Below are 17,466 nucleotides of genomic sequence, written 5' to 3'. Positions count from 1 at the left end.
AGCATATCGATGAAATGGTGTTCTTGATTCTCGGCATATGGATATTTTTCACTGCAAGACGAATAAGTCTCGTGTCGCAAATCCAATGACGGTGGTAGTGACGATTCTCTCTGACCAATCAGTGATCTGCAGTGTTTACACATCACATTAACGTCTACAAGTACCAGGTACAAGGTACTATACACTGTGGAAATCCCCCCCAAAAGTGAGCCGTACCATGCAGTGTCAAAGGTTAACTTGAAACAAAAACAGAAATCTATGTAACCATTTAATTCCAAACATCTTGATTCATCTAGTTTAAAAATCGATACTCTCTGGTGTCACTGTGAAGGGTAACAAAGTAGGAAAGGCATGACTTCACGTGTTTCACGCCAGCATGTTGTTTGACAGTCAAAAGGCCCTTTTATGTGTTTCAAAGGAAATTGAATAATTTGTTCCTTTCATGTTGAGCTTTTCACCATAAGGCTTTTGTTTCCTGCGATCGCAAGTGTTTACACACACCACCCTCGGCTCTTGATGGCATAGACAGTTTGTCAGTCGCTCATTTACTTTGGCTCTCATAAACGAACACAGAAGCGGAGTGTTTCAACATCTCAGTTTCCATTCGGCTCACGAATTCTGTCTAAATTCTGTTGCGAAATCTTAAGCATGTTAATATAGTTCAGCTTATGAAGCCAATGATAAATCCCTCCATTGCAGACCTCCCTGGATTTTATTTATGTATTTGTTTATTAATATTTTGATTTCAGCAACACTACAGTAAGGTTAAATTTGTTTACATTAATGTGTAGGTGTCATGATCTAACAATGAATAATACTTACAGCGATTATTAATCTTGGCTAATGTTAATTTCTACATATACTGTACACTACCGTGCAAAAATGAAAAAAAATACAGTAAAAACAGTGATATTGTAATACATTCTTCGGGATTCTTTGATGAATAAGTAGTTCAAACAACGTTTGTATGAAATATAATTTTTTTAACATTATAAATATCTGTCACTTCTGATCAAATGAATGCATCCTTGCATGCTAAATAAAAGTATTAATTTATTTAAAAAAACAAAACAATACTGACCTAAAATGAATGGTAGAATAATTCCTTAATTTATAATAAATTACCTTAATAGAATGGAATAATTAATTTACATAAATTAACAATGAACAAACAGGAATTAACATATTTCTGTCATAATTTCGCAAACTGACACGTTGACGATTTAAATAGTTCATGAAGAGATTGTAAAACGAATCCATATGAATCGATCATTTTAATCCAAATTAGAGACACGATCGCTTTATATGACGAACATATTGAATATAGCCGTTTATTCCCATATACTTCGCTAATTGGACTGCACTGTTTTTTGCAAATGTGAGTACAATATTAGAATTCAATTTACATGCATTTAGTGTAATGTTAATGTAAATTAACAATACACTTTAAAACTCATTGAGTTTATTGTTTATGATCTGTTAAACATCATGGTCTACTTTGTGGGAGCATGAGAATATGATATCAATTTGCCCAGCAATAGACCCAAAACACTTAAACGTCATAATTATGACTTCCAAACCATTAAATAGAAACTCCCCAGGAATCTAAACGCAGCATTGATTCACAAAGAGTTTGTCCCTGTAATAACCTTTCTGTAAGTCACTTCGGACTCATTCCAGACTAATATAATGCGTTTCCCCCTGTAGCATCACTCACCTTCAGTTGTAGACAGCTGTCGCAGCAGAGGCCGGCTGTTTGACCCATCCTCAGACTCAGCTGGGCTCAGGCCTGAGATCTGCGGCTCTCGCTCCTCGTCCTCTTCACACGAGGAACACGTCTCTGGCTGGAGATCGCCTGTGGGTGAACTGGTCTGAAAAAGCGGCCAGGCCTCATCGGGTGCACCTCCCACATCTGTCTGGCTGGCTCCCAGAGATGGGTTCACCAGTCTGTGACAGGACAACAAAAAACAAACTGTGTAAAATATCATGGAGTTCAATGGAGGGATAGTTCGGCCTAAAAATTCATCTTAATTTCTCACAACTTGTGTGTTTTTTCCAGATGAGTGGGAGGCGCTAATTGGGTTTCATGAACACACACTGTGGACAGAAGATCAACGGCCAAGGTCAGGATTTTCTTTAAATAATACATTCAATTTCCGTTTGTTTTTCACCAAACCCTATCGTATAACACTTGGAATTTATGACACGTGTAGTCATTCTGTGATACTTTTGAGTCTTTTTTAAAAGCTTGATGCTGGTCGCCATTCACTGCCATTATATTGACGAGCGCGAGGAAAAATCTCCTTTGTTGTCCAAAAAAGAAAAAGAAGGGCATACTACACTAGAACAACACCAGAGTGAGTAAATTATGCCTTAACTTTCATTTTAGGATGAACTATCCCTTTAAGCAATTGTTAAAATGTTTTTGATGGCTTCAAACACAATAATCATAAAATACAAAATATTGCAGGTGGAACACAAGAATATGAATGTCTAATAGCTACCTGGACAGCAACACGGCATCGGCCCAGATCCAGGCCACATCTGGTACATGTGGATTCAACACGTACCAGATGTGGGCCGGATCTGGGCTGACATTATTTTGCTGTCTGGGTAAATACCTAAATTACTTTTTAAAATAACAATACCACTTTGAATAATAAATAATAAATCAAAAGAAAGCCAAGCAAAGCGCTTCAACTTTATTGACTACTTTGAGTTGCCATGAGGGTTTTGGAGCTTGTGAAGACTGTGTTATTTTCTGGTCTTTTAACTGTCCCGCCAACTCGTTTAAGATCTATGGGTGATGGGGCTTTCTCTTCATTTGCTCCAAAACTCTAGGGAAGAGTGTTTTTAAAGCTTCTCTCAAAACATACTTTTTTAGGGTAGCTTTTATTTGATTTATTTGATTACTTTATTTTTTACTTAAAGTACTCTTTTTACTTCTTTTAAAGAGTTAAAAAAAAAAAGGAATAAAAAAAGTGTACTTCTTTTAGCTAAAGAACTCTTTTGGTAACATTTTATATTTGTATTGTATATGTGAATGTACTTCTCTTTTATGAATGCTTTTCTTTTATTTATTTCTTTTTTTTGTGATTCGCTTTGAGATGTAACTTTTTTTTCGCTATAGAAAATAACGTTTATTATTATTATTATTTCCACAAAAATACTACGCAGGAAACCCGTGTTCAACATTGATAATAATAATCTTGAGCAGCAAATCAGCATATTAGAATGATTTCTGAAGGATCATGTGACACTGAAGACTGGAGGAATGATGCTGAAAATTCAGCTTTGACATCACAGGATTATTATTATTTTTTAATTAAAATGTATTCAAATAGAAAATACTTATTTTTAATTGTAAAAAATATTTCATAATATTACAGTTAAACTATTTTGGATCAAATAAATACTGACCCCAAACTTTAGAACGGTAGTGTATGTTGAAAACCAATCGAAGTTTGTCAGAATTGGAAAAATGAATCTGTTGAATATGATCTAAATGTCCCACATCTAGAACCCAGAGCTCCTTTAACGTCATGTAAATGATGAAGAACCCACCCTTCATTGAGACTGCTCTGCGAGGGAAAGGGCCGACACTCAGGGCCACGGCTCTGGCTCCAGGTGTCATCGCAGCACAGAGACGGGATCAGGTGTACAGGACCTGGAAAACAAACCGCACATCAGTCTAATATCATGATGACAATCAACATTCCCATGACTCTCCAGAACTGTGTGGGATTAATAAAATGCTCATCTGACAGATAATTACTGGCTAACTCACATGTGTGAAACTCACCGCAGGACTGTCCTGATCCGGGACGGCAGTGACAACAAGGCCGCTGGGAAAACTCCAGAACTCGCCGGTCCAGACAAGACAACTCTGAACCCACATAAGGACCTTCATGGGACCTCAACGAAACTGAGGCATCGGCACATGAAACAACAGCATAAACAGATACAGTATATAAAACTGTTGTGAAGTAAGGATACTAACTTAAAACTGTTGCATAAGTTTAAAGGATAGCAATTAACTACTTTAAAATAAAAAAGCATTAAAACAGACTAAATCATGGTAAAATCCATGTACCACACAAACTCAGGTGGCTTTATAGAATAGCAGCAACAGTGGCATGATAAAAGACACCAATGTTGAATCAATTATTGATATAGATGCCGCTCAAATGTCTGAGGTCAGTAAGATTTACTTTACTTTCATTCAGCAAGGATGCATCAACATACACTGAACAAAACTATAAACGCAACACTTATGTCATTTTTCATGAGCTGAACTCAAAGATCTAAGACTTTTTCTATGTACACAATTGTGGCCAGCCTAAGGCACACCTGTGCAATAATCATGCTGTCTAATCAGCATCTTGATATGCCACACCTGTGAGGTGGATGGATTATCTCGGCAAAGGAGAAGTGCTCACTAACACAGATTTAGACAGATTTGTGAACAATATTTGAGAGAAATAGGCCTTTTGTGTACATAGAAAAAGTCTTAGATCTTTGAGCTCAGCTCATGAAAAATGGGGGCAAAAACAAAAGTGTTGAGTTTATAATTTTGTTCAGTGAATTATTAAAAAACTATAATAAACTAAAGCTGTGTCCCAAATAACGCACTTAACAATATGCACTTATACACTATGTACTTATGCACTAATATGTACTCAACAGTGTAGTGTATGAACTTTATAAGGTTATTTTGTCATTCAACATTGGAGTCTGATGCCCCTCCCCTTCTGCTACGTAATTAAAGCTGCGACAGTCGAGTGTATGAAGTGCCCAACATTCCACACGTCGTTGTTTCGGTTCATTAAGTGCATCATACAGGTATTTAAAGTGCACTTTTTCTTTTTTGTAATTTTCAGAGTGAACACACTACTCGCACTATTTATACTACAAAACAGTATAGTACACGAATTGGGACGCACCTATAATTTATCTTTTTTTACATCAGAATTTAAGTCAGATCTCTCAGCATCATTGCAATGTATGTCAACTGATGTATCAACATGGTACAATAGCAGATAAATACAAATAAAATCCTTTAAAATTTACAATGGTAACCACCGCTTACAGTAAAATGTAGTAGCAGCACCACTGCTATCAAATAAGTAAATTTGTATGGAGTGATTAGAAATACTTTCTATTATATAGCTATACTGTAATTATAAAATGATACAATTATTCCACAAGCTTTAAACCACATCCACATAGGTCACCTGGTTTCTTCTCCAGCAGTTGTCTCTTACAGTAGATGACACACAGGATGAAGAGGGCGAGCAGGACTGTGGCCAGCGCACTGCAGATGACCGCTGCTAGAGCCATGTCTCTGGGACTGGTCGCTGGAGGCTGGAGCGGGACAAGATTCACTCGTCCCATACCTGAAAGATACACACGAGACAGGAAGTGAGGTCACTGAGCATCTCCACTTCCGTTTTTACACACTTACTCACCCTTATATAAGGGGATTTTTTTTCTTCTGTGGAACACAAAAGGAGATTTTAATGGAAGCTTGTTTCCGACACCGAATAAAACCATTTAAAAGATAATTGCGACTTTTTATCTCACAATTCTGACTTTACTTTCTGACTTTACTGATATAAACTCACAATTGCCAGAAGTCACCCAACTTATTTCAGTTAGTTGCCAAATTTTGCTTTGGCAACTGACTGAAATAGGTTGAGGCACAAAAAATATAAAAAACTAAAACTGTACTGACTCAAATTAAAATAAACATATATCTATATCTATATCTATATCTATATATATATATTCTTTTTTTTTTAAAGAATATATATATATATATTCTTTTTTTTTTAAAGCCAAAACTAATAAAAATTACAAAAGCACATAGCAAAATTGCCAGAAAATGTAACTGAAATTAAAATGAAAACGGAAACAATAAAATTAAACTCAAAATTAAGAATGTACCCAAAGACGATACCTTATTCGGAAAGGTACGGATAATGAATAACGCTTTCAATGGAGCCCTAGGCCTAGAGGGACATGGTGATGGAGAAAAAATATATATATATTTAAATGATTCTGCATAACATTTGCAGACTCTCGCAACTTTCTCAGGGATGCAAACGATTGCGTTGAAAAGCATTGAAATATAATTTCTCCTTCCATCTCATATTTTTTCACCATGTCCCTTAAGAGGCTCCGTAGAATTGTGTTATTCATTATCCGTGCCTTTCCAAATAAAGTATTTGGCTTTTAACTATTATATTATATACATAATAATAACATTGCCCAGAAGGCTAAAGGCCCCAATACGCCTATATAAACTGCCATAGGTCTGTATGAATATGTAATAGGTGGGTGTGGTCTGAGGCTCCACCTTCTTTGACACGGAAATGCTCAGTCTGTTCAAAGCATCCAAACGCCACTCCTTGTCAGAATGTTCGCAAACAGCAAGTTGAGCAAAACCCCGAGCGAAGAACAAAGAAGAACTTCGCTGTGAGTATATCGTGGCCTCAATTTGCCATGGGTTCCCACAAGAGTTTCATATAGGTTTTTATACTAGTGTTATAAAATCCATAACATCATTAAGAGATTTTCATGTTCTACTACACTTTCCGTTTTAACACTGTGATGTGTCCCACTCTATTTCATCTTTCACTGAACTTGCCAAAACCAAAAGCCCGAGCTTGTGTGTGTGTGTGAGTGTGTGTGTGTGTCACATGTCTCCTCTCGCTGTGGTTGCGGCTGGGAATGTGCTCCAAAGAAAACGGGGTTTAAATAGCAGAAATGTCCTGGAGGTGAAGGGCACATTCCCAGCCTGCCGATAATTTTTCACCCCTTTACCCCGGGCCAGTCGGGCCTTCACTTGCCAGTCTAGCGAGCCCATTATTAAGAGGCAGATCAAGGCCATGGGCAGTCACTGCTATATGTTTGAAGTCGGTTGGGGAATGTGTAATCAGCCTGAGAAAACAGCTGCCACAGTCTGAAGGCACCACAGGACCTCTGATGTCACCGTCTAGAGATCCTTCCCAACCCTGAAGACAACAGCCATCTGAGAAAAGGCCAGGGACTATCAAGTGACTGATCTAGCCTGAAGAAGGGGTTTTACACTCAGTGTTCTACTGACAAGTCATCGAGATAATTGGGGTTATCATGTTATCTGGTGTGTACATCAATGTATGCATCACTTAGGACTTGGCAAATGGTTGTGTGGTGAGCTTTAAAGTGTGTACGTTCACATAAATGGTTATTTCGCAAGTAGGAGTTAATCAAGTAACAGCTATAGTTAGCTACTACCCAGAAACTACTTCACGTGAAGTGCACAGGAGACTCTGTATTCACAATAGACCATTCATTTTCTTCAAAGGGGAATCGATTTTTAACGATAACTTATAACCGTTTAAAGACAGACCTGCTGTGAGTTCAGAGGTTGTTAATTAATGGTATATGCTTTTGTTGGAACCATCAGCCCGCATTATTTCCAAGAATTTTTTTAAATGATGATGTTTACCAATGGAATTCCTATAGTGAAAAACTACATTACCCATGATGCTGTACAGAAAGATCCATATATATATATATATGTTACCGGCAAAGTGTGTAATCCGGCATTCTATAGAATGCCTAGGTAATGTATAGACTTAGGTCATGTATTTTTGCCAAAAACCATCAGGCATTCTATACAATACCGGGATTTCACACTTTGCCGGTAACAGATATATAAACATAGATTCCCTTTTATTCCCGGTTTCTATGTGCCTCTATCACTGTCAAAAAATTCTGCCTTAAATTTTTAAGTACAATCAACTTGGATGTTTAAGTCATTTCAACCTAAATTACATTAAACGGATTTAAACAAATGAGCTGAATCTTGTATAACTTGCTCAACTTATTTTGATGAGTTGATGTAAAAACATATGTTGTCCTAACTAACTGACCAAATAATTTTTTACACTGTATACGTAAGTTATCTGTCATAATGGAAGAGTCAAAGCCTGTCCATGAACACCCGAGAGCGAGTTGCAACTGTAGTTGGATCAATATCTGCAACAGACTTGGTGATTTTCATAGGATTTAGTTTATCAGTAACACAATACAACAAGATGAAGATGTTAGCTAACACGACATTAAAATGTTTCCATCGTTTAAAAACCTGTAGTATTGAGTAAATACATAGAAAAACACAAGCCAACACATTCTCACCTGTGCAAGGGTATCCTATTTGTTAAATCGTGGCGTTTAAAAAAAAAAAACAGAGGCTGTGCAATGTTGTGGCATCTTGGAAAACTCATTGATTTTTACTGTGGTTGACGACAGTATCTGACTGAAATGTTGACCGTTCCAAGATGTGTCTGGAGCGGTCGAATGTGGCATCTATGTGTACGGTTACCGTGATTTTGCCAAGCAAGACATGTTCTTGGATCAACATCTTTTGTTGATCCTGGAACAACATTCTTGTCCGAAAATTTAGTCCTAACTCTATCCCTACCCCTACCTATAACGTATCCCTAAAATCATAGGGAAATGATAGGTGAGTAACACTGATGTAGAAGCACCTAACCCTAAACTTTTTTTAAGCCTAAACTTGACATAAACTATAAACTTGTCCCTCAAATCCGATTGGTTGATTGGAATGTTGTTCCAGGACCAACAAAAATGTTTATCCAGAAACATGTTTTTCCTGGATTGGTGGAACAAATTCCACCAATCAGAGAACTTTTGTGCCAAAAGAACACTTTAGTGTTGCCCATATAAAATATTCAATATATTGCTTTTTTATGAAACTTACCCACATTCAATTGTTGATGAAAAAGAATACATGAATTTTATTTTATTTTATTTTAAGCAGAGGCTCTGTTCTTTCTTTTGATATATTGCATGTTCAGATATTCATACAACAAAACATTTTGGGGGCCATGAAATTTCGTGAAAATTATAAAAAATGCTGCCGCTGGCTGACAACTTTTTTTTTTCCCCTCCTTTTTTTAAACCGCTGGCAGGGAACGAGTTAAAGCCATTTAGAATTTTTTATTTTTTTGTAAAAAGTTTGTAATGTCGTGAATAACCTTGTAGCTGGGTGGTTTGGTTCATGACTTATAACTCTTAAACAAAGACTTCTTAAAAATCCCTACGGGGAAAATGAATGGGAACAATACTTCCAGAAAGCAAGGTCTCTGAAAAAGTGGGCGGGCACTAATACGCTCTATTGATTTCAGCAGAGACTGATGTTTGCTTGTTGCTAAGCTAACAGCACAATAGTCAAAAATACATAGACTTCAAAGACTTCTACATGAAAATGCAAAAACGTAGTTTAATGTAAAAGAGTTTTTGTATTGTTTTTGTTTTTGTAGAATACATCAAAACATATAGTTAAGTACAGACATGCCTATTGCAAATCCTAGACGGTCAGACGTTCAGAACAAAGACAACAACACACAGAAATAAAGCCTGTGGACTTCTTTATGCCGAAGTATTATTTTGCTGTAATGAAGTTAAATATGAACCAGATCTTTGTTTAACATCTTTTCATTGGATGAACACAAGCATTCATTATTTGCTCTACGGTAAATTAATCATTAAGCAAACATGGGCTTGGCCTTCACAGATACAAGTGCTCTTTGTGAGACAATGTCAACATCAGTTGAGCCCTCAAAAGAAGTTTCTTTGTTGAAGATGTGAGCCTTTGTGCACTTCGTTTGAAGACATAATCAAAACTATAGGTGCAGAGCTCATCATTTAGTCTATAGTGACAATGTCGAGCAATATTTAGCATTGTTGTTATGAGGCCGCTAAGGTGTTACTGGGTGGCTGCTAGATTTGCTAAGCGGTTATTTTTCGTCTCTTTGACTGAGTTTGAATGGTGAACGTGATTTTACCAAGTACAGCATGTTTCTGGATCAACATCTTGGAACAACATTCCAATCAACCAATTGGATTTGAGGGACAAGTTTCCAGTTTATGTCAAGTTTAGGCTTACAACCAAGGTGAGGTGCTTCTACATCAGTGTTATTTGCCTATCATTTCCCTCTGATTTTAAGGAGAAGTTATCGTTTCGAACTCCTGATTTCTGGCCTGATTTCAAAATGGCGTCATACCATCGTCATTTTTTTAGGCGTTTGCATCAAAACGGAGGAATACTTTGGGCTCAATGGAATATTTTTAACGATTTTATCGTCTGCCAGGAAAAAAATCTCCTCAACAATCCACACGCTTTGAGGAATGATTACAGGATGTTTAATAGTTTAATACTTAGGGTTCTTGGTTTTTGAAAGCCATGATGGTTAGCACACATTGTGCTTTGCTCATATAGGTTATGCAGGTTCAAGTCCAACCTGCATCATGTCCTGATCCCGTTTCCCGAATCCCAAAAATTGCATGTGTATAGAAAGAGAAAATAGGAGAAAGACATGTGAATGAGCAGAATCCCATGAAGAACCAGCATGAACTTCAGAGTTTGCTCAGAGTTGTACTTCTATCTACACTCTCATGTCTCAGTGCCAGCAAATCTGGCCCAGCTGTGTGTTGTCCTCCTTCCCTTCACCTCCCCCCAAAACCAAAGCGTTTCCCCTCTTATCAGCGGCCCACAGCTGCAGCAAACACAGACAAAGGGCGGCCCTTGAAAAGATCTCACCTGCTGATACTATCACACACTGCGCTCTATGAGCCAATAGACTGCTCTCTTTGATATGTGCGGCTGTTGACTTTAGAGAATGCCACACTGAAACACATGGCCTTGAGGCCGACACAACTGTGGGGCAAGTAGCAGAGGATTGTGTTGATCTAGATCCCGAAATTCCAAGCAGGTTTCTTATTAAACGCTCCATGAAAGAGAGACCTTTTTTCACTTCATTAGTTGCCAAGCTTGGGGCTTTTAAGCTGGAAGGGTCCAATTTAGCTCTGTTCTGAAACCTAGAGAGTGACCCTGCTGTCTACAACACAGCCAGCATCACAACCAAAATGGAACCACATGTCATAAGTGGAAAAAAATTGAAAAATGTTCATGTGAAATATGCACAGGACACTCGATTCACAAGTGATTTGAGTAGAGTTTGAGCAGCACAATAATCCACAAATAGCACCCTATAGCACACACACTTTTTGTGTAAAATTGTCAAATTGTAAAAAAAAACAACTAATTTTAAGAATAATTATTCTTAATAATGAATCATTATTGACTCTATTGTTATAATAATATTAATAATTCATCATATTTAATAATGTATTATACACTTCTGTGTATATATTATTTAATTTATTATTATCATTAATTCATTACTATTATTATTTATGTTATATAATTTTTTATACTACTTGTGTATATTTATTATTATTGTTATATTATATCTAATTTATAAATGTATAGAGAGAGAGAGAGAGAGAGTCCAGTATCATATAATATTGTGTAATATACTATAATATACTTATTTATTATTATTGTTATCATTAATGATGATATTAATAATTTGCAATGAATATTTTATTTTAACAATTTAAAAATTACTATTATAACAACTATTATTACAATTATTATTATATAATTACTATTATTACAACTATTATAACTATTTATATATATATATACACAGTATTATATACTGTATAATATACTTGTGTATATTTAACATTTGTATTATATTGTATTATATTGAATACTTATTATTAATGATAATAATAATAATTTGCAATTGATATTTTATTTTTACCATTTGAAAATAATTAGTATTATATAGTATTACATGTTGTATAATATACTTGTGTATATTTAAATATTTTTATTAAGTATATTATATTATATTGAATACTATATTTTTATTATTGTTATTACTACTACTACTTTTACTATCTTTTTTTTTTTACAAATACTTGAATGCAGCTCACTAGTTTTTCACCTATTCTCGTACTGTTATATGAAGTTATGATCTGCTTTTAATCACAGGATTGTCTTTTATGTAGTGCTTCATCAGACTAATCAAATGAGTCCATCAGTGACCCTCAACAAGACACGAGACTCCAAGATGAAAGCCATCGCTAATTATGATCTATGGTCTGAGCCAATGTGAAGTAATCCCCTTCAGGTCAAAATACCAAACCACTCGTTTTCTTTCACACTCTTGCGGTTCAAGCTTTCTTCAATATGTTCAATGCTTTTCAAGAGGCTCTAAATTCAGTAGCTTTGTGATTGAATCCTAGTAAGAGTTAAATCAGAGGTGTTTCGCAAAAGCAAAAATGCCAGCTTATATTACTCTCACCCATTACCGGCCCAGCAGCCGCCCGGCTCTCATGTGTGACCCCTTCGTAAATTGGCTTCACATCAGTTCAGATGCTTAGATGGGACAGCTGTGAGGGGCTTTGCCAAATATTTAGAGCTATCCCATGACAAGAAAAGACAGCAGCAGATGAAACACATTAAAGCAGCTAGAGGAACCCATAAAATGCTGTTTTCTTCCTTTCGCTCTCAGGATGGGCCAAGGAGACCAGAGTGTTTCTGGATTTATGGTCTTCTCTAAAGACAGACTTCCTCGTGCAGCTGCGTGTTTGCCCCGGGCCGACGTGGGGGCTATTAAAACCATCAGGCCTTTGAGTTTTCACCACCCTCTGTCAGATAATGCCAGAGGACAGGAACGCTCTCTGGAGTCTTTTCAGACGTTTGCACGCACAATGGGTCAGAGCAGCTTTGAGTTCCTGCATCAGATTCAGTTCTGGTCCTGAAGTCGAGCTACAGACGTGCAAAGAAACTGCTGATCTTAGCGCATCATAAACAAAGGATAATGTACAGTAACTAAACACCTTCTTCCAAAGTCCAAAAGGAGCATTTAAAAACATTTGTTTTGATATCTGCAGATTTTCAACACATGACAACCTACAATTACATGTCAATTATTTTTGGGGGGGATTGTAGTTAATCAAACAATTCTCAATAACCAAAACATATTTTTATTTTCTCTATGAAGCCAAAGCTCTGTTTTTATTTTTAAATTGTATATTTTATTTTGTTACAATTTATGAATGTTTTAAAAAAGTCTTTTAGTAATTTTTACAAATAATTTTCAAAAACCAAGAAATATATATAATTTTTTTTTTTTTTTTTTTTTTTGCAGAATGCCAATGCTCATTGTTTAATTTTAAATTACTTTTTTTTAAATCGTTTTATTTTCTCTATGATTTTATTCTCTATTTTTATTTGTTTAATTTATTTATTTATTTTTATTTTTTTATTTTTTTAGTTTAGTTTACTTTAGTTTAGTTTTTAATTTTTTTTTTTTTTTTTTTAATTATTATTATTATTTTTTTTTTTTTTTTTTTTTTATTATTATTATTTTTTAAAATTTATTTATTTATTTATTTATTTATTTATTTATTTATTTTATTTTATTTTTACCAAGAAATCATTATCATTTTCTGTATGTAGACAAAACCACAAGTAATTTCTTTCATACTTTTCTATTATGGAAAAACAGTCCTGAAAAAAAAAAAAAATGTTAATAATAAATCCCCTACTCTGAAGACTATTAAAATGAACCAAATATCACAGTGCATTATGATTACATAATAAACCGGAGTTTATCCAGAGAGGAGATTCTTCAGGGTGGAGCGGACCTGTATGCCTATAGGACAGTATCTGGCGAAGGAGTGTTAGTCCTGGCTCAAACTCTGCCCTACAAACCTCCACATGCAGCAGCTGCAAACATCTCAAACCTCTGGAAGTCACACTTCATTTTATAAGGTATAAGTTCTCTCCCTGTGTGACTGCCAAAGACACAAGCTTCCGTACAATGGCCCTCACCGGTGGGTAAAACGAGCCCAATTAGAGCCACAGACTGCAGGAGAACAATACACTGCTTTGTGAAACGCTGCGTGTTTAACATACCCATGTGTGTATTTGCGGAAGAGAGCCATGCAGTTTCCAACAGTTACACAGAGACTTGTGTTTATTACCTACGCCTATATGTTCTGACTTGTAAAAAAGGCATTTATTTGATTGTAAAATACTGCTGGATGAATCACCGAGACTGGATCATCATCTCACAGATTATTATTAATGCAACTGTTAGTATGATGGACCCTTTTAAAGGATTACCCTAAAAAAAATCTGTCATCGTGTACTCACCCGGATTATGTTTTTGATTGTTTTTGATTTCATTCTAAGTGAATTTGATTTATTGATAATCTTGCCCTTCACATTAGCTCTCATTTGCATGTTTTCAAACTATGTTATGGTATATGGAATATAGAGCACAAGTCATGTGGAACATTTGTGGTGCTTTGTTGTCCTTTTATGAAGCTCTTTAATGGTATGGAAAAGAGCAGCTAGGACATTTTGTAAGATATATTATTTTATGTTCCATGGGTTTAGAATGACATGAGAGCAGGATTATTATAGTTAACTAAAACTATAACCATAAAAAATGTTACTTAAAATAAAATAACTGTTAAAATATAATAACAGATTAATAATAACTGAAATCAGAATATAACATTTGTAAAATTATGTCAACTTAATTGTAAACTTAAACTTAAAGGGATACTCCACTTTAAAATGAAAATTCTGTCATCATATACTCACCCTCATGTTGTTTCAAACCTGTATGAATTTCTTTCTTCTGCTGAACAGAAAGGAAGATATTTAGAAGAATGTCAGTAACCAGACAGTTTTTGGTACCATTGACTTCCATAGTATATTTTTTTTCCTACTATGGAAGTCAATGGTACCAGAAACTGCCTGGTTAGTGACATTCTTCTAAATATCTAAATATCCCTTTAAAACTTGTAAACTTCTCATTTTCATTTAGTTTAATTTGATGTGAAAAAAATTATTGAGAATAATTGATGACATAATTTTCACTTTTGGATGAAGAAACCTTTTGAAGACAATATCATTGACATTTAAATCAAACTGTGATCTAATGCTGATGTTTTTTTCCTGAGTAAATGAATGCATTTTCCTCAAGGACTGAAATACCTTCAAAAAAGTTTGTATTTATCATTAATTAATAAATGTGCTTACAGTGCGGTTCATATGGTGGCGGCGGGTCTCCACATGGGATGCACTCCATATCCTGAAATCCACTTAACTTCGTCTTTCTGTAAAATCTGTAAGAATAAAATGCATATTAATTTAAATAAAATAAAAAAAATATTATTTTTATTATATTATTATATTGCATTAATAATTTTGGAGTTGTAAATCAACTCGTTACGGGTCATTTTGTTAATTCACTTTTATTTAGCAAAGATACATTATGTTGATTAAAAAAAATAATGCCAGTAAAGACATTTCTAATGTTACAAAAATATTTCTATTTCAAATAACTATGGTTTGATCACAGGAATACATTTAATTTTAAAGTTTTTTTTAAACTGTAATAATATTTTAAAATATTACTTTTACTGTATTTTTGATTAAATAAATGCAGCCTTTTTGAGCATAACAGACTTCTTTCAAAAACATAAAACAAAAATCTTACTGATCCAGAATCTATATCAATATTTGCTGAGAAAATCCACCAACTGCATTTAATTCAAAGACATCACATTCATTATTGTTGCAGATTATTAAACAAGTGGATAGACAAAATGTGGCTTTAGAAGTCAAATACAATTTAAAGCAATCCAACTTACAATCGATCTAGGCTTACAGATTGTTTAGCTTACACAGTTCACACACTCTTGTCTGAGATATTTTTTAGTTGTTGGATTATGTACACATGCATGCTTATGTCTTGCTGTTTTTTAATTGAATGTCTCTGGAAAATCCTTTATTAGAAAATTGGATTAGGGGGCAATGATTACTTGACAGCCCTAATTAATTAATCAACTTTAGAGGAAATCTATCCATTACAATGTCAGAAATATTCCACCATTACAGTAACAGCCCTAAGAATGATGGATGAAGGTAATATGAAGAGTTGCCTTCAGCATGTCTTACTGTGCCAAAGCACTTAATTATGGGTAATCAAAAGTTATTAAAAACTTATCTGGTGAGAGCAGGATGCTGCCATGTGGGGAAACTAGTAACTCTTGCAGCGATAGCGAAACGCAGGTCTTCATAAACCTGACATGTTTCAGCTTCTAGGGCATGTCTGGGCACAACCAAAGGCCTTGAGTTGATTCCCCTGACCTGGACTTTAAACTGAGCTTCACTTACTGGGGCTGGAGGGCTAAAGTGTGTGTAACTCATGTCAGTCGAGCTCTTTACTCTTTACTTTTTACATACATTACTGCATGTAAATACAGTTTGGGTTTCAGAATGACTGTGTGCTCTCAAAAATAAAGGTTCCTCGTAGAGTGTGTTAGTGACCGCCCACTTTTTCAGCAGTGTTGGTTCCGGAAGTATTTATTCCATTTATTTTTCCCATTGGGATTTTAAAAAAAAGTCTTTGCTAAAGCGTTATAAGCCGTGAACCAAACCAACCAGATACAAGGTGAATCACAACATTACAAACTTTTATTTAAAGTGAAAAAAATATTTGAAAATCTGACAAAAAACTGTACTTAAAGGCTTTAAGGAAAATAGCTACAATCCCATAAAGAACTGCAAATGACATAATGGATTAAAAATTCATTCAAAGATGATTATATCTTTAGGAACAATATATTTAAAGTTTATTGAAAAATATGCATAAACAGTATATGTATACAAAATCTTTAAGTATTTTGAGAGCGAAGGGTATGGAAGCTTGTTTCCGCCACAGAATAAAACATTTTAAAAGATAATTGCGACTTTTTATCTCACAATTGTGACTTTATATCAGGCAATTCTAACTTTATAATACGCAATTGGGAGATATAAAGTCAGAATTGCATGATATAAAGTCGCAATTGCGTGTTATAAAGTCAGAATTGTGAGATATAAACTATTCTGAGGTAAAAAATCCATCTTTTTTTTCCTTAGAATTGGACTTTATATCTCACAATTGTGTTTATATCTCACAATTCTGAGAAAAGATGTCAGAATTGCGAGATATAAACTCGCAATTATGTGTTATAAAGTCAGAATTGCGTGATATAAAGTCGCAATTGCGAGAAAAAAAGTCAGAATTCTGACTTTATAACACGCAATTCTGACTTTATAACACGCAATTCTGACTTTATATCTCACAATTCTGACTTTATATCTCGCAATTCTGACTTTATAACACGCAATTCTGACTTTATAACACGCAATTCTGACTTTATAACACACAATTCTGACTTTATAACACACAATTGCGACTTTATTTCACGCAATTCTGACTTTATAACACAATTCTGACTTTATAACACGCAATTGCGACTTTATATCTCGCAATTCTGACTTTATATCTCGCAATTCTGACTTTATATCTCGCAATTCTGACTTTATAACACGCAATTCTGACTTTATAACACGCAATTGCGACTTTATTTCACGCAATTCTGACTTTATAACACGCAATTGCGACTTTATTTCACGCAATTCTGACTTTATATCTCGCAATTCTGACTTTATATCTCGCAATTCTGACT

At 34.9% G+C, this 17,466-nt stretch overlaps 1 protein-coding gene across 2 annotated transcripts in view; it reads right to left on the bottom strand.

Annotated features, from left to right (window-relative positions):
- tnfrsf19 (tumor necrosis factor receptor superfamily, member 19) overlaps nucleotides 1-17,466 on the bottom strand; it is a 29,799-nt gene that overhangs the window by 1,384 nt on the left and 10,949 nt on the right. Inside the window, exons 5-9 of one of the 2 annotated variants that reach the window (XM_079886915.1) lie at nucleotides 14,987-15,072; nucleotides 5,235-5,396; nucleotides 3,803-3,925; nucleotides 3,565-3,667; nucleotides 1,718-1,947 (exon numbers count right to left, since the gene is read on the bottom strand). In XM_079886915.1, coding sequence (XP_079743041.1) covers nucleotides 1,718-1,947; nucleotides 3,565-3,667; nucleotides 3,803-3,925; nucleotides 5,235-5,396; nucleotides 14,987-15,072 — 704 coding nt within the window. Of the gene's footprint in view, nucleotides 1-1,717; nucleotides 1,948-3,564; nucleotides 3,668-3,787; nucleotides 3,926-5,234; nucleotides 5,397-14,986; nucleotides 15,073-17,466 lie in introns of both variants that reach the window. The other variant, XM_079886914.1, reaches the window with a different exon arrangement.

Source organism: Squalius cephalus, assembly GCF_949319135.1.
Source record: "Squalius cephalus genome assembly, chromosome: 11".
Classification (NCBI taxonomy): Eukaryota; Metazoa; Chordata; class Actinopteri; order Cypriniformes; family Leuciscidae; genus Squalius; species Squalius cephalus.
The sequence above is the reverse complement of the archived record's forward strand: the minus strand, read 5'-3'. Positions and strand labels throughout refer to the sequence as shown.